Source organism: Priapulus caudatus, unplaced genomic scaffold (assembly GCF_000485595.1).
Source record: "Priapulus caudatus unplaced genomic scaffold, Priapulus_caudatus-5.0.1 Scaffold794, whole genome shotgun sequence".
NCBI classification, from domain to species: domain Eukaryota; kingdom Metazoa; phylum Priapulida; class Priapulimorpha; order Priapulimorphida; family Priapulidae; genus Priapulus; species Priapulus caudatus.
In genome coordinates, this window is record NW_014577855.1 from 105,943 (window position 1) to 121,710 (window position 15,768).

The window sequence follows — 15,768 nt, forward strand, 5'->3', positions numbered from 1 at the left end:
CGCGTGCGTGCGTGTGTGTATGCGTGCGTGCGTGTGTTTGAATAATGTTGACCACTCTGTTTCTCGCAACTCGGAAGTGCTTGGGTATTTCAGCAAGAAATTTTTGAATGAAAGCCTTTCAGTGATCATCAGTAACATTTGGGGGGGGGCATCACTGTGTCAGAGTTACCAATTCTAGGGTATTGTATCCTCTCAACAACATACAACATGCATCACGCGACTTGTAAGCTTAAGTGCTCAAACACTAGAGATAACAATAAAATGTATTCCTTAAACATAGAAAGGAACACTGAAAACTATGCTCATGACACTAATTGTGCAAACTAACGTTGATCATCGTGTGTTATGTAATGCTGACAGCTGTTTTTAAATCAATCAGAATAGCGAAATTTGTAACAATGTAGTAAGTTGAGCATAAATAATGAAAAGAACCACTTGAATTTTAAACACTAATATTCTGTAATTACAATGAATTACCTTAATAGTATGTACTATGGTGGAATTTTGTTACATGGACTAAATCTTAACTTGAGTGATAATTTTATTTTTATTAGATTTTCTACTGATACTGGACAGTGGAAGGAGAGAGGAGTAGGAGATATGAAGATACTGCAGAACAATGATACAGGTAGTTCATATTGTCATATTGCTGTTCAAATTGCTACACATGTACAGTTTATGACTGGTGTGGTTTTTATTTATCCGGATTCCTCTCTACGAAGAGAGAAATCTTATGAACTGCGGCTCAATCATAAGGGCTCCTCTAGTGTTCCTCGATAGTCTGCATATTGTATATATGATGATACTGTCTGGCGTGTTTCGGCTACCTTTACAACCTGCTGAATACTGCGTAATTGTGTGAGTACCGCATGCCCTCCTCTGTGCACAGACTATCCCAACGAGAGTTATCATTAATTTATGTTCTTCAGACTGCAGTAATAATAATGTGTATTTGCAGGCGGTTTATTACAGTTTGTTTGTGTTTCGTTTTGACTAGATCTCTTCTTATTCGCTCACCAAGAAATGGCAGGAATTATCCATAGTGGTATACAAAAAAACGAGAAATATATTTTTCTAAATCTTAGATAGTATCACATGGCGAGTCTTGCTTGTTGATGGATAGCCTAGCACATTCGCCTCTTAACTATGATATTATTCACTGTATTAGTAAACAGAAATTAGTATTTACAGTGCTGCCACTTTATATATTTTTTAAAGTATTGTACTATTTTTAAGAAAATATATTTTTTATACTTTTTTCATACTTTTTTCACGCATTAAATACTTTTAAATACTTTTTTTGCCAAAGATGGTCAAAACTCTTCGGACATACATTTAGGTACACTGTATTTGATGAGATTAAAGATGCTAGTCTGGTTGCAGGGGTGATGTGTACTCTGTTCAGTGGGGTGTTTTTGCTCTCAGCCTAGCTATCATAGATTTTAGATCTGTATTTGTAGTATCCTAGATCTATGCTATGAGCGGCACTTGATTCGGTTGCCAGTGAGTTTATCAGAAGAATACCCGGCTACAGTACACGTCAGTTGAGCGCTGTCGCTCTGCGGCACTTGTTTTAGACAATTTTGATACTTTTTTCTGGACAGATTTTATACTTTTTTGTAATATCCTGGAGTGGCAGCACTGTATTTACCAAAATGTAGTTTTACTCAACTTAGTGGAGAATCAATGGCTGAATGTTGGCAGGTGCTCTCACAAAACACGGTCACTCTCGACCGCACCAAGAACCAGACTCGATATATGTGTCTAAATGGGTGACAGTAATCGTCGATGTGACAAGTTGGATTCATTACATACTGCAATGTTACTGCTAAAGTAGAATACCTTGTTTCCATATGCATTGTACATGTATGTACTAAATGCAGGATTGCCTCTGTATCACAATATACAGTGAAACCCCGATTCTACGTGCTCTGATTTCACGCGATGAGTCATTGGACAAGTTTTTTATTGCTCTTTTTGGAACTGAAATGTTTTTTGGTGAGTTAAGCCGGCCTTATAGGTCGAATTGACGATCGCCTATAGTTCGCGCAACTAAATGAGTTTACATGACTTGTTGCTCTGGGGGTCAGTTTATATGCTGATTTTCTTGAACCCCGATTTAGCGCGATTACATGTTATGGATCCCAATGGTCGCGTTATAACGGGGCCACACTGTATATATCGTGTATCAACTGTGCATAATCATGATACGCATCATAACAGGAATGGGCAAATATCCAGCACTAGTAATAATAAAACCTTGTGTCTCATCCACCTTAGTGATATATTGGCAGCTAGAAAGTAGGTATGCATATATGCATATGTATTTAGATGCTACACAACATAATTTAATTTTAGTATCGACTGCAGTGCTCTCGCTCCTCAAAGCTCTACTTATACATTGGAGTCGCGAAGACAATGCGAGCGGTACCACTCTTTTGATGCAGTCAAACCTGAAATATATATAAACACTTCATGATAGTTTTTAGCTATGAGTTGGTGCATTGTGGCTGCAAGCTGGGCTGTAAACACCAGTGTGGATGTCAGTCATCAAAGTCTCCGTGCACTGAGCTATGTAACTGCAGGGAGCATGTAGTGACACCTGAATGGTACAGAAAGTGGTTTCTGTATATATACTGATACTATATTTTTAAATGCATGGATTTTCACAGGTCATTGTTTCTATTCTATTCCATGATGGAGAAAGCTGAAAGAAATATTGGTAACCAATTTGAATGGCGACTTTCGAAATACAAGTAGCCCGGCTACTGATCGATATTGATTTTAATTACAATGGGTTCCTTGACGTCGAGCATGTTGGTTTAGACATTAAGATCATGTTTACATGTTAAATATTAGCTAAAATATTATGGATAACGGATTTTAATGGCGGCGATTATAAAATTTGAGATGGCGGACAGATACTATACTGATAACGATGGGTACCACAGATCTCGTATAAATCTACACATCTTAAACTACCTGTGTGCCATTTTTTATACTTTTTGTCAAAGCGAGTCACAATTATTCCTTTTTAGCTGGCTGTACTTAGTAACGTTATTAGAGATATTAAAATTGCGTTGTGTTATTAGTAATATGAACTTCCGATTGGTTGTTGTAAGCAGTCTCTTCACGGTTGTTTTTGCCTATGCCGGGAAAGTGAACAAATTCAACTTTTAGAACGTGTTTTGTTTATTGATTTGAAAAATTAATTTTCCTAGTCAGGGGTAGACTGTTCTGGCGGAGGGAACAGATTCATACTGGCCTGCAACCAGCTCGTTGTGTCTACCATGGAATTAAAACCAACTGATGTCATCAGAAACAGCTTGGTGCTGGATGCGTTGGATCAGCAAGGTGAAAGTGAATCCAACACAATAACGTTTGCTATCAGGTTTAAGGTAATTATCATTATATTCATGCTTATTTATGCATATCTCACATAGATGTGAAAAATGGCAGATCCATGTGCATGACTATCACTATTTGCTCTATCCTGAGGTATTGTGAAGACTGTTGTTAACGTTGCAGCTCACTGTATGCTTTTACTGCTATACTTCTGGGTTGAGAGGCAACGATTGAAGCATTTCTATGAGCATCTGACAATTAATCTACGTTACGGTCTATAGCATCCAGTCTGTTATCCTACGTCTTGTTTTTTCAATTTGATTAGCTTGATTATGCAATGTTTTCTCTTAGGAACTTTTCTTTATATAATCTCAGTTGGCTCAAGATGTAGGGAGTTTTGGGCGAATATATTAGGGAGAGGATGTAATAGGAGGGGGCACTCCAGCGGGGATTCTGGTTCTGGGGGCAGAGGGAACGCGGCACCGTGCGACCGCGCGTGTGCGCGTTCTTTGTTTGTTTGTTGGCGATTGGACTGATGATGTGGCTACACGTGTATGAAGTATTAAAGATTTACAGTTGGTTCCACACAAGTTTGCGATCTACTTCACCATTCTACATTGAACTCGGCATCCCGTGTTTTGACAGCAGGCAATCTTCTGTAGTGGAGTTAAGGATGCATGGTATTCGTCTTATGTTGCATTTATAAACAGGGCCGCATCCTGGCATGGCTCTCTCAGGGTGGAGGGGGGGGGAAATGAGAAGATCTTGGTGCACTCTGATCATTTTCGACGAAGTGCTATACATCATAGATGTCGAGGGTCAGCTAAGATTCGGAGGTGGCGCCGGCTGCGGCGTTTTGTTTCAGTGTAAGCACGCGTCGGATGTCTGTGATCGATGTGCGCATGCATAAATCAGCAGATATTTAAATAAAAATGGAGCGAGTGGGTCACACCTGAAGAACGCCTTGTGTTGATGTTGAAATGCATCAGTCTCACCCTCTGGAGTGATCTGACTACGCAGAGGTATTCTGTACACATGACTGGGACATGTCTGCTCAACTACGTCAGGGGGGATACGTATCGCTTTGAGGATTCAAACATTTTCTTTCGGTTGATGGATCGAGGCCTTTTAGGGAAAAGTCGGATGGAACGTTACTATGGCCTTTCCATGTCGATGATTCTTACTTCTTCCTACGATATCGTCGAAGAGCAAGTATATGGATGTGGTGGAACAGCTTGACGAAAACCATTCTGATTCGGACGCAGTCCTGTCAATAACTGTGACAGGATTCTGTTGACGTAGAAACGCTGATTGTAAATTTTTAGCTTCATCTGACATAGTCAGATGCAGCTTGGCTAGAATCGCAATGATCCCGTCCGTACGGTCCTCGTCCGTTGCGTCCGTCCGTCAACAGTTGGCACGAAATCTTAACCGCTCGATACGCGGCTCACGATATTCGGGACGTGGGGGGTAATTCGCGAAAGACGAGTTGGGATGGTTGAAGCGTGGGGGTCCAAAGGTCAAAGGTCAAGAGGTGTAAAAGTAAGGGGGAACATTCCCTCCCTTAATTAAGGTATAGGGAGAGAATGCAGAATTGTCGGCACAGAATCTAAAACGGCTCTGACCTAGGCTCCGTGATAGTCGGTGTCGATAGCATCATGGGGTAGGAAAAGCCATCACTGTGCCGAAATTGGAGTGACAATATGTCAAAGGTCAGATGGGGCACAGGGCAAAGATTTTAGACATTGTTGAGGCATGGTCTGACGGAGGCGATTGAAAAACTTTTTTGTTTCAGCGTGACCTAGCATTTTTATGGCTTTATTGAAAGGACCGCATAATGTCCATAATTTATTCCGACGATTTCTTGGAAAGAGACATTCCCAATGACAAGATTGTGTTGTTCGATGAATCAAGGAGAAGAAGGCCGTTGCGATTTGATGTATATCAGTGGGGCAGTTTTCAAAAAGAGTAAAATAGAGGATGACCCTAAACTTTTTGGAGAGGCTGGAAACGGATAATATATCATTTCTAGATACTTGGGTAGTTCCACTGGGTATGTTTCCAGGCTGACTTTTGCGTATTGTGGTGGCATACTTAAAATCCAAAATGACCGCCAGCGAAAATGGATTTCTGAAATATCTAGACTCCCAGACGTTGTAGCAGACATGTTGGTGGCTACACCACACTTTTCGATGGTAGAGAACCCAATTATGCATACTTAGAGAAACTTAGGATGGCGCGCCATATTGGATTTCAAGATTGCCGCCAGTGAAATTTGTTTATTTTGAATAACTAACTCCAAGACTGACATAATTTTGGTATCTTGGTAGAAAACCATAGAATGGCGGCCATCTTGGATTTCAACATGGTGGTATGTTTACTCAATTACTATACAACAGTCTAAGCCAACATAAAACATATATAAGCATACCAGAATTGTTAGAATATTAGTTTTAAAACAGCCACACCCCAAAACATTGTTGTATGGGTTCATGCAGGCCATGTTGCATGTGCACGCACCGGTGCAGCACATATTGTTTTTGGTATAATGTACAGCTCCGTGTCGGCAACAGGTCCGTCCTTACTACAGCCACATGTCTTTATTGCAATGTATTGGCACGAAGTGGTTTCAGTGTCATGAGCTGTGGTTTCAGAATGCCATCTGCATATACCAACCGCAGTCAAGATGCCGAAGGAATGCTCTGAGTACTATCTACACACCTGGTTCCAAATGAAGCTCTGATAGTGGCTCGATGACAATGTAGTATCAGTGCGTCTTTCGTTGGTGGCAAATAGTCAATATTCGTCTGCATTGGAAGAACTTCGACAAGCGAATATCCTGTATGACTACCGATGTTGTTGTTTGATCATACAGTTTACATATAAATGCTTCCACTGATGATAGCAATCTAGTTGATAGTGGTACATTCTGTTCCAACCCATGATGCGCTCTGGATCTTCAACGAATACTTTCCATGCAGGCGTTTTTAGAAATTCCTGCAAACTGACTCACGTGTTACTTCTCGTTAGCGCATAAAAGCTAACAATCCTTTTCGAGTGTTGTTGTTTATTGCAATGTCATGGACTCATCATCGAGGAGATTTTGAAGTTCCTGCCTTCATCAAACCTGCGACAACTTTGCCGAAAACCACGTTTAGCATTACTAAACACTGTTAGCATCACTACACATTGGTATCCCTGCAAACTACAATCGTTGCTCATATCCATGGTCTGCAGCATCGCACGCATGAAGAACAATTCGCGTGTCAGCCTCGTGGTTTGCTGAAAGGGTTGCCACATCACGTTCCAGGACATATGGTTTTCGTTATTCTGTAAACCCTCCACTCACAATTATCTCTTTACGGCCAGTTCACATAGATGGATCAATTCCTCTGACGAAACGAGCAAGATCGCTTTGTTTTCAGCGAGAGTGATAAATGTCTCCAGTTCTGATGGAGTTTTGTGTCTTCACCTGTAATCAACCGCCTAATTCTTTGTCCCTGATCGTCGTCTTTCTCGTGTTACTTCTCTTAATACAATTCTCCTTGTATCGATCAAATATAATATCTATCTTGTCTGAATTTCTACCGTGTGACTTCACACAGTTCACAAACACATCTCTAAGTAACACAACGTAACTGCTGCTGTCGGTTTTCCAATGGATTGTACCACTGCCATACCATCAATAATGGTACATGTTTTAACGATGTCACTGATAGGCAAATCTGGCTGGGATGCATTTTTTGACAGAATATTCATTAGTTGTGATTTATCTGCTTTTCGCAATTTTCCGTCTGATGTGAAAAGTGATAGAGGAACTGCACAAAATTCCTGGTGAAGCATTTTCTCCATAGCACTCGTCCAGATTCCTTTGTCGTTAAGAGACGACGGAAAAATTCGCGGTCCAATTTCCCGTTTGCCTTCGGATTATTTCTCTGTGTTTCAGATTTATATATATCGAGGTCATTGTTTTTTAGTTGTTTTTCGTACTGGTATTCTGAAAGCCTTTTGCTGGTATGAGACGAGTTTCTACAAACGATTTCATTTGTTCCAGCCCTTTCATCTTGGCAACATCTCCCGTGGCAATCTGGATGAGTTCACTCTGTGGACTGAATGCATCAAAGCATTGTACCTGTTCAGCTATTTTATTCATGTCAGACCTATCCCATACTAGTCGTGAAGGGCCACATATTTTGACATATATTCACTTTCATTGTCTTCCTGATTATTCCGAACAAGGAAAATGTATCCTCTGCTAGTCTAGCCTTTTGTTTGAAGGTAACTCCATCGATGTAAGGCAGAGGTATCTTGCGTAATGCCAATAAGACCTCCAGCAACTTTTCAAAGTGTGTTGAAATGTTCAAGACCTTGTCATGCGGAAGTTGATTGAATGTATGCTTTGTTCTTTTCACCACAAATTCACGCCTGAGAAATCCTCTGTATACCTCTGGTGCAGTTTTACTCAGTTGTTTCATCTCAGCGAGAAACACCGGTCCCCATCTGCTGTAGTTAATATGGTCATATATCGCGAACGACGGTAGCATTTCCGCAAATGACGAAAGATACAGATGCCAATCTCCACATCTCAGTGCTTCGTGTAAACCGAAGTAGGATGCAGACGAGTTTCATATACAGCCTCCACATCACCAAAGTCGGGTCATCGGAATGTGCATCATCGTATTTACTGACAAGACGAATGAGCTCTTCACACTTTGACACCAATATGTTCAAGGATTCAGGTTTGTTGTCATCGTCATTGTTCATGTCATGGATAACTTTCATCGAGAGAGCCATTAGTTCATCAACATCAATGTCTAGGTCAGATTATTCAGCACACGCCAGAAACTTGAAATCCAAGATGGCCGCCATCCTATGCTTTTCTAAGTGTTATAACTGGGTTCTCCACTATCCGAAATGTGGGTATAGACACCAACATTATGTCTCTACGACGTCTTGGAGTCTATAGTTATTCAAAATAAACAAATTTCACTGGCGGCGATCTTGAAATCCAATATGGCCGCCATCCTATGTTTCTCTGAGTGTGATAATTGGGTTCTCCACTATCGAAAATGTGGGTATAGCCACCAACATTATGTCTCTACGACATCTGGGAGTCCAGATATTTCAGAAAATTCATTTTCGCTGGCGGTCATTTTAGATTTCAAGATGGCCGCCACAATACGCAAAAGTCAGCCTGGAAACATACCCAGTGGAACTCCCCAAGTATCCTAGAAATGATATGTACCCGTTTCCAGCCTCTACCCAAAAAGTTTAGGGTTATGCTTATTTTCGATATCTGCCCCCTGACTATATTTTGAGATTTGAGCGTTCATGTCGCCTCCAATGATGACCATTGAGTGTAGCGGAATGTCTTCAACTGTGTTGCTTAGTTTTGAATATAAGTCATTAACGACATCATGTGGCATGCTGTTGTGCGGTGAGTAACAGGCAAGTATTACTGTTTTGGGATGCCCCCTAAACGTGGCAGAGACGATACGCTCATCTAACTTCTTAACTGAGAGAAGCAAAGGTAGCAGCTTCGAATCTATAGATATGCCCACCCCACGAATGGAGGCTCCACAGTCATTTCGAACGGCAGATGCAGTGGAGAGAGTTACCCGGCCAAGATCGCGAGCAACTATTTCCGGATCGGAGTCAGAATGTACAAAACGATGTTCTTGGATGCAGGTTACAGATATAGAATAGTCATTCATGAGTTTGTTGAGCTCAGTTTGAGAAGATGCGGAGCGTAGAGTTCTACAGTTGAGTGTAGCCACTTTATAAGACTGGCTAGGTCTGGAGAGGCCATACTTGTGTCGTTGACGATCGGAGCTCAGCTGCTCCGGAGAGTTTAGGTCTGGCTCGTCATTAGCTGCAGGAACAGCGTTACTTGACCGCGTGATTGGCCAATTAACAAGGGCTTTAACCTTGGTGCTGTAATTGAACTTCATCATGTTTTTTTTATTGGCTGAGTACGTATGCGGCTCGCCGCGCCTGCATACGTTTACGGTTCTCCGCTAACTGGAGCGATGCACCTTGGCGTTGTCATAAACTATGATCCTCCGCGAAGCTGCACTGTTTGCTTTGCCGAAACATCCGTCTGTCGATGATCGCCACAGGAACTACAACTACCTGTAAAGCTAGAGGGATTTTTTATCGAGGTTAAACTCCTCTAGATCCACCGTGTTCTGTCTATTGCCAAGCAATATTACCAGTGTCACCACGAGGAGGATGTGGCTATTTATACGCCACACACGCCCATACGCCCCATTACTTAGCTAAGATTAATTTGCTTAAACAGTATCTTTAGTAGGTTGTGTTTATTTTCATATTTAGTCTAGTTCGTATTGAGCTTCTAAGCAACTTTGAATCCTTACTGTGGTTATCACATATAGAGTATCTTGTTCTGCATTGCAGTCAATTCCCAGCATTAAGATTTCCATTTAGATCCCCGACCTCGCGAAGTTTTATCTTACCTTTATCTCTCAAGCTCAATTAACTTCTGCTTCGGTTATGCTGTGGGTTTTCGTGTAGTGTCAGTAGGTATATTTGATAGATAATAAATCAACTTGGTTTTGCGCAAGCAATAGTAGTAGATAATGAAATGATTAGAAAAATATGGGAATGGTCAGGAAAACTCTTCAAAATTCTTACGTTACACACAAAGTGTCTATTATATTTAAAGTTATTATTTTGAACAAATCTTGTGTTTTCCCCACTTTTACAACACGCCGTTATTGCTTGAGTAACAGCAACTGTCTAGAGTAGGATAACGATAAAATGTCTGAACATTTGTATTCAGCAAAATATGCACGTTAGAACTAGATTTGAAAACACACCCATTTTGCTGTAATCTTGGACAAGAGCAGTATATACACGGCTCTGTCTTGGACCAGCTAACAGTGCCACACCTATCGGTCATAGACATATACATCTCTTACAGAATTTTGAGATGGTTTTTGCTAGCAATTTTGTCACAGACAATATACAAGTTTACTCATTCTGACATTCTCACGGCACGATAGAATTTCAATGTGTTACTATGTGTTCATATTCATTTTTCTGTAATGCTATAACTGCTAAAAATCTTAGTGTTTTACAAGTTGGTGTAATCAGTGCTATATCGGCCCTGAGGTGAGAATATATTTCCCTATATTTTGTTAGGATTGTGGTGGATATGTTTGTTGGATTTAGGTTATTGTAAGATTGATATGCATGACTGAAATGATAAATCTGGTTTTGTGAATCTGTAGACAAAGGAAGTGGCTACTGAATTTAAGGAGAAGTTTGAGATGGTGAGGCATAGCCTGGATGTATCGCGCCAGCCAACATCACTTGAAGGTATTGTTTTAGTATCATGCACGTGGGTATCTGGCATAATGATACCTTCATGAAGCTGTGTGTCAACGTGTGAATGTGTGCGTTTGGGTGTGTTTGTATGCGTGTAGTAGTGAAGGAAAAATAATACAAAAAAACGTCAGCATATTCTGTACAAGTAAAGTGATTAAGGTACACTTTAACATCATTTCGACACTCATACGTACACCATTATATACACATTAACACATATGCACGCACACACGCACGCACGCACTCATGCACGCACACACATTTATATAAATATAAACACATTTATTCAGATTACAACATAATATGTTCATTGTTCTCCTATCTGCTATATATTGTGAAAAAAAATATTTTTAAACAGTTTTTTAAATGTGCTAAGTGAAGGGCTCCTTTTTGTGTCTATTGGCAGTTTATTCCATTGGTTTATTGCCTCCTTAGTGAGTGAGTTGTGTCCATACATATTATTTCCTGTTATCTGTTTTAATTTCAGTGTCCTTGAATTTAGTGTAATATTTGTCATGTAAGGTAGGGGCTTATTTCTGAGTGGTTTGTTAAGGTGGTGGATGTTTTTGTATATAAATATAAGTATGTGGTATTTAAATAGGTATTCGATTGGAGGCACTTTTAGTTGTTTTCTAGTTCTAGTAGCTGCTGCTCCTCCTTTCCTGTCTCTGTGATGTAGTCTTTTTCTGGGAATAACCTATTATAATGCGTAGAGCATAATATTGTAGTGTGTTTGGTCTACCTAGAACTGTTTTCTGGAGATTTATAAGCGGTTTTAGATCCATATATGAGGTGCGACAGGCAGAGTGATGAGTGTATTTGCAGCTTTGTATTTGTGTGTAGTTGACCCCGTATCTGTCTGAGGAAGCTAATACTTGTACTCATCTTGTCTACTATGTAGTCAGTATGGTCATTCCATGGTAAATGGTGATCTATTTTCATACCTACAAATTTTACTGTTTTCGATTGTGGTATCGAGTTGTTACTTTGTGGTAACAGCAGTTTTTACCAGCCCTTGCCATAATTTACCAGCCCTCAAAATATTGTTTTCAAAAACAGTTTCACTGACTCTTGCTTGTTCGAAAAATGTTGTAGTGTGATACACATCTTAAACTACCTGTGTGCCATTTTTTATACTTTTGTCAAAGAGTGCACAATTATATCCCTTAGCTGCTGTACTATCAAGAACGTTATTACACATATTAAAATATGCTGTAGTGTTATCAGGAGTGTATCAAAAGTTTTGATACACTCCTGGTGTTATTAGTATAGAAACTTCCGATTGTTGTTGTAACAGTCTCTTCACGGGTTGTTTTTGCTATGCCGGGAAAGTGAACAAATTCACTTTAGAACGTGTTTTGTTTTATTGATTAAAAATTAATTTTCTAGGTAGGGGTAGACTGTTACTGCGGAGGGAACAGATTCATAAGTTGGCCTGCAACCAGCTCGTTGTGTCTACCATGGAATTAAAACCAATGATGTCATCAGAAACAGCTTGGTGCTGGCATGCGTTGGATCACAGTGAAAGTGAACCAAGTCACAATAAATTTGCTATCAGGTTTAAGGTAAGTTATCATTATACATGCTTATTTATCATATCTCACAATAGTATGTAAAAATGGCAGATCATGTCAGTGACTTATCACTATTTTGCTCTATCCCTGAGGTATTGTGAAGACTGTTGTAACGTTGCACTCACTAGTATGCTTTTACTGCTATACTTCTGGGTTGAGAGCAACGATTTGGAACCATTCTAGAGCATCGACAATATCTACTGTTACGCCTATATCGTCATCCAGTCTGTATCTACTCTTGTTTTTTCAATTGATTAGCTTGATGCAATGTCTTTCTCTGTAGCAACTTTTTCTTATATATCTCAGTTGGCTCAAGATGTAGGGAGTTTTGGGCGAATATATAGGGAGAGATGTAATAGGAGGGGGATAGGGGGATTCTGGTTCTGGGGGCGAGAGGACGCGCACGCGCGACCGCGCGTGTGCGGCGTTCTTTGTTTGTTTGTGCGATTGACTGATGATGTGGCTACACAGTGTATGAGTATTAAAGATTGTACAGTTTACCACACAAGTTTGGATCTACTTCATCATTTCTACATGAACTCGCATCCCTGTTTACAGCAGGCAATCTTCTGTAGATGGATTAAGATGCATGTATTTCGTCTTATGTGCATTTATAAACAGGCCGACATCCTGGCAGGCCTTCTCAACTCTGATGAGAAGATCTTGTGCAGCTTCGATTGAATTTTCGAGAAGTGCTATATCATCAGCATAGTCGAGGTCAGCTAAGACTTCGGTAGGGTGGCGCCGGCTGCGACGTTGTTTCAGTGTAAGACCGTCGGATTCTGTGATCGATGTGCGCAATGCATAATCCAGGCAGATGATAAATAAAAATGGAGCGAGTGGGTCACCCTGAAGAACGCCTGTGTTGATGTTGAAAGCATCAGTCTCACCCTCTGGAGTGATTACTACAGCAGAGGTATTCTCGTACATGACTCGGACATGATCGCTACAACTACGTCAGGAGGGATACCGTACGCTTTGAGGATTTCAAACATTTTCTTTCGGTTGATGGAGTCGAATGCCTTTTAGAAGTCGATGAACGTTACTATGGCTTCCATGTCATGATTCTTCAGTTCTTCTACGATACGTCGAAGAGCAAGTATATGGGAGGTGGTGGAACAGCCTTGACGAAAACCATTCTGATTCGGACGCAGTACCTTGTCAATAACTGGACGGATTCTGTTGAGTAGACAGCTGTTATAAATTTTTAGCTCATCTGACATAGTCAGATGCAGCTTGTAGAATCGCATGATCGTCCGTCCGTACGGTCGTCCGTGCGTCCGTCCGTCAACAGTTGGGCACAAATCTTAACCGCTCGACGTACGGTCACGATATTCGGGACGTGGGTGGGTAATCCGAAAACGAGTTGGGATGTTGAAGCTGGGGGTCAAAGGTCAAAGGTCAAGAGGTGTAAAAGAAGGGGGAACATTCCTTCCCTCCTTAACTTAAAAGTATAGGGAGGAAATGCAGAATTGTGCGGGCACAAATCTAAACGGCTCGACCTAGGCTCGTGATAGCTCGGTGTATAGCATCATGGTAGGAAAAGCCATCACTCGTGCGAAATTGGAGGTCACATGTCAAAAAGGTCAATGGGCACAGGGCAGATTTTAGACATTTTCTGAAGGCATGGTCTGACGGAGCGATTGAAAAACTTTTTGTTTAGCGGTGACCTAGCATTTTTATGGCTTTATTGAAAGGACCATAATGTCCATAATTATTCAAGCGATTTCTGGAAAGAGACATTCCAAATGACAAAGATTGTGTTGTTTCGATGAAGTCAAGGAGAAGAAGGCCGTTGCGATTTTGATGTATTAGTCAGTGGGCAGATTTCAAAAAGAGTTAAAATGAGGATGACCCTAAACTTTTTGGGTAGAGGCTGAAACGGATAAATATCTTTCTAGGATACTTGGGTAGTTCCACTGGGTAGTTTCCAGGCTGACTTTTGCGTATTGTGGTGGGCTATCTTAAAATCCAAATGACCGCCAGCGAAAATGGATTTTCTGAAATATCTGGACTCCCAGACGTTGTAGAGACATGTTGGTGGCTACACCCACATTTTCGATGGTAGAGAACCCAATTATCATACTTAGAGAAACTTAGGATGGCGCCATATTGGATTTCAAGATCGCCGCCCAGTGAATTTGTTTATTTTGAATAACTAAACTCCAAGACTGACCATAATTTTGGTAATCTTGGTAGAAAACCATAGAATGGCGGCCATCTTGGATTTCAACATGGTGGTATGTTACTCAATTACTATACAACAGTCTAAGCCAACATAAAAACATATATAAGCATACCAGAATTGTTAGAATATGTAGTTTTAAAACAGCCACACCCCAAAGAATTGTTGTATGGGTTCATGCAGGCCATGTTGCATGTGCACCCACCGGTGCAGCACATATTGTTTTTGGTACATAGTACAGCTACGTCGTGCGGCAACAAGGTCCGTCCTTACTACAGCCACATGTCTTTATTGCAAATAGTATTGGCACGAAGTGGATTCAGTGTCATGAGGCTGTGGTTTCAGAATGCCATCGCTGCATATACCAACCGCAGTCAAAGTGCGAAGGAATGCTCTGAGTACTATCTACACACTGGTTCCAAATGAAGGCTCTGATAGTGGGCTCGATGACAATGTAGTATCAGTGCGTCTTTCGTTGGTGGCAAATAGTCAATATTTCGTCTTGCCAATTGGAAGAACTTCGACAAGCGAATATCCTGTATGTACCGGATGTTGTTGTTTGATTCATACAGTTTACATATAAAATGCTTCCACTGATGATAGCAATCTAGTGATAGTGGTACATTCTGTTCCAACCCATGAAATGCGCTCTGGATCTTCAACGAATACTTTCCATGCAGCGTTTTTAGAAATTCCTGCAAACTGACTCATCGTGTTACTTCTCGTTAGCAGCATGAAAACTACAATCCTTTTCGAGTGTTGTTGTTTATTGCAATGTCATGGACTCATCATCCGAGGAGATTTGAAGTCCTGCCTTCATCCAACCTGCGACAACTTTGCCGAAAACACTGTTTAGCATTATAACAACACTGTTAGCATCACTAACACATTGGTATCCCTGCAAACTACAATCGTTTGCTCATATCCATGGTCTGCAGCATCGCACGCATGAAGAACAATTCGCGTGTCAGCCTCGTGGTTTGCTGAAAGTGTTGACCACATCACTTCCTAGGAACATATGGTTTCGTTATTTCCGTAAACCCTCACTCACAATTATCTCTTTACCGCCAAGTTTCACTTAGAGATGATCAATTCCTCTGACAAGAAACGAGCAAGATCGCTTTGTTTCAGCGAGAGTGATTAAATGTCTTCCAGTCTGATGGAGTTTTTGTGTCTTACCTGTAATCAACCGCCTAATTTCTTTTGTCCTGATCGTCGTCTTCTCGTGTACTTCTTCAATACAATTCTCCTTGTATCGATCAATATAATATCTATCTTGTCTGAATTCTACCGTGTGACTTCACACAGTTCCCG

The 15,768-nt window shown here is 40.8% G+C and overlaps 1 protein-coding gene across 1 annotated transcript in view; it reads left to right on the forward strand.

Moving 5' to 3' along the window:
* Positions 1-15,768, forward strand: part of LOC106813583 (E3 SUMO-protein ligase RanBP2-like) — a gene marked incomplete in the record, with an annotated part of 87,967 nt that overhangs the window by 55,106 nt on the left and 17,093 nt on the right. Inside the window, 2 exon segments of the mRNA XM_014817760.1 lie at positions 555-628; positions 12,085-12,260. Coding sequence (XP_014673246.1) covers positions 555-628; positions 12,085-12,260 — 250 coding nt within the window.